Source organism: Ursus maritimus, unplaced genomic scaffold, assembly GCF_017311325.1.
Source record: "Ursus maritimus isolate PB19 unplaced genomic scaffold, ASM1731132v1 scaffold_1, whole genome shotgun sequence".
NCBI classification, from domain to species: Eukaryota; Metazoa; Chordata; class Mammalia; order Carnivora; family Ursidae; genus Ursus; species Ursus maritimus.
Window position 1 is genome coordinate 90,513,439 of NW_024423343.1, and position 2,529 is coordinate 90,515,967.

At 56.4% G+C, this 2,529-nt stretch overlaps 1 protein-coding gene across 1 annotated transcript in view; it reads left to right on the forward strand.

Moving 5' to 3' along the window:
• LCT (lactase) overlaps positions 1 to 2,529 on the forward strand; it is a 53,686-nt gene that overhangs the window by 21,959 nt on the left and 29,198 nt on the right. Inside the window, exon 8 of the mRNA XM_040636831.1 lies at positions 29 to 718. Coding sequence (XP_040492765.1) covers positions 29 to 718 — 690 coding nt within the window. The remainder of the gene's footprint in view (positions 1 to 28; positions 719 to 2,529) is intronic.

The following is a 2,529-nucleotide window of genomic DNA, read 5'->3' on the forward strand; positions in this document are numbered from 1 at the left end:
CGCCCGGACGGACCGCCCGCCCCTGCAGGCCGCGGGGCAGCAGCGCGCGGGGAGCTCAGCCGGCCCCTCGCCGCAGGGCTCGGCCTACAGAAGAGTCTGGGGAACGTTTGCCAACCAGTCCGGGGCCGAAAGAGACGCTTTCCTGCAAGACGTCTTCCCGGAAGGCTTCCTCTGGGGCGTCTCCACCGGAGCCTTTAACGTGGAAGGAGGCTGGGCCGAGGGCGGAAGAGGGGCGAGCGTCTGGGACCCGCAGGGGCGCCCGAGCGCCACCGAGGGCGCAGCGACGCCGGAGGTGGCCAGTGACAGTTACCACAAGGTGGACACCGACGTGGCCCTGCTTCGGGGCCTCCGAGCTCAGGTGTACAAGTTCTCCATCTCCTGGTCCCGCATCTTCCCCAGCGGGCACGGGCCCGGGCCCAGCCGCCGGGGCGTCGCCTACTACGGCAGGCTCCTGGACAGCCTGCGCGCCGCGCGCGTCGAGCCCATGGCCACGCTCTTCCACTGGGACCTGCCCCGGGCGCTGCAGGAGCGCGGCGGGTGGCAGAACGACAGCGTGGTGGACGCCTTCCTGGACTACGCGGCTTTCTGCTTCGCCACCTTCGGGGACCGCGTGAAGCTGTGGGTGACCTTCCACGAGCCGTGGGTGATGAGCTACGCTGGCTACGGCACTGGCCGACACGCGCCGGGCATCTCCGACCCGGGGGTGGCCTCTTTCAAGGTACCTGTCGTCCCTGTCGGGCCGCCTCCCTGGGGGAGACCTTTCTCTGGGAGAAAGCCCTTTTCTCTGCCCTTCAGCAGGCCTTTCCTTTTTGTCCTTTAAAGGCGGCCAGAGCGGGGGAGGGAAGGCACTGGAAGTTGTTAATCCCAGTGCCTTGTCCCGACACTGTGCGGGCCCTTGGAACAGAGTTGACATGCTTGGAACAGCGCGGCTGGGGGAGGGAACTGAGGCTCAGGGAGTAGAAGCTACTTCATGAGGGCATGGGTAGAGGGCCAGCCATTAGAAGACAGAATTTGGGCCCCCGTCGGCTTACCTCCCCTGCAAGTTCTCCACCTCAGCCGGGACTCCTAGTGGCGAGGAGTCCAAACCCAGACTGACCGAAGCAGAGGGAATCCCTCCGCTCAGGCAACTGCAAAGTCTGGGTTTTAGGTGGTCGCAGTGGAGGTCGATCAGACCCTGACCGATGCTACTAGTAGTCAATTTCTCTTCCTCTCTTGCCCCCTGTTGGCTTTCCGCTTGGGCTGCCTGGTAACCAGAAGGCAGCAGCCCTGCTCTCCTCTTTCAAGACCGGCGGGAAAGCAAGCTTGCCTCTCTTCTGCATTCCCAGAAACGCCTTCCTGTGTCTCGTGGCTGCCGCCTGGGCCGCGTGCCCGTCCCTGGACCAGTCACTGGGTCTAGGCTAGGGGACTGGAATGCCCTGCCTGGTCTGGGTGCCGATCCCAGCTCCACCCGCGGAGCATTCATTCCCTCAAGAAGGGGATGTTTATACTGGAGACAAAAATTTTAATGGCTTAATATAGGTCCTTTCCATCATTTCCTTTTTTCTTCAGAATCTCAGCTTTCCCCGGCAGCCTTCTTCAGGATGGACCTGTTAGTCTGGCTTTCTCCTGCCACACTTGGGGTTCTGTTCTGAAATGGGAGTCTTGGCGCTGCCCCATGCTGGCTGTTAAAGAGGACGCGTGGCCCATGTCTTTGAGATTTAAAACTTTTTGGATGAGATGATACAAATACATATAAGAAAATTAGCAGTCTAAAATGTGCACAGTCAGAATGAGCTAGAAAAATCGGAATCAGCGACTTGGTGAAATGCCAAAAATCATAGCACTGAAGTCAAGGCTTCCTCTCTGGTCTCGTTCAGCAAGTGACCGCACAGTGAGGGAGAACACTTCTGAAAATGGAAGGTTGGAACCTTTCTATTGGTCTCCTCATTGTAAATCTCATCCTAACATCTTCTCCTTAGTGTCTCCTCAGGCTTCTTATCCCTATAAGCGTGGCTCCTGGAAAGTCCACCTCACTTTGCTCCTTCACGTCTTGCTTTTATGTATTAGTTAAAACAGTATAATACCATTAAGGGAAAATTTCAAAGAAAAAGTATCTCTCCCAATTCTGCCCATGTCTCCTTCCAGGCCTGGCTCCCTTGCATTCACAGTATACTCAGAGTACACTCAATTTAGTGCATTTTTTAAAAGTAGACTGTATTTTTTTTTGCAGTAGTTTAATGTTCACAGCAACATTGAACAGAAGTTACCTAGATTTCCCATACACCCTCTACCCCACCCCCCAGCCCCGCACAGCTTCTCCCATTATCAGCACACACACACACACACACACACACACACACACTCACTCCCGCCCCCGCCAGCATGGTACATTCGTTAAATTGATGAGCCTACACTGACACATCACAATTACCTGAGTGCCCATGTTTCACCTGACATGTCACTAACACTTCCGTGTTCTTACACGGCCACAGTAGCTGGTTTTGCTGGTTATCTGAGATTCCACTGAGCCCCCTACCTGACACGGACTCG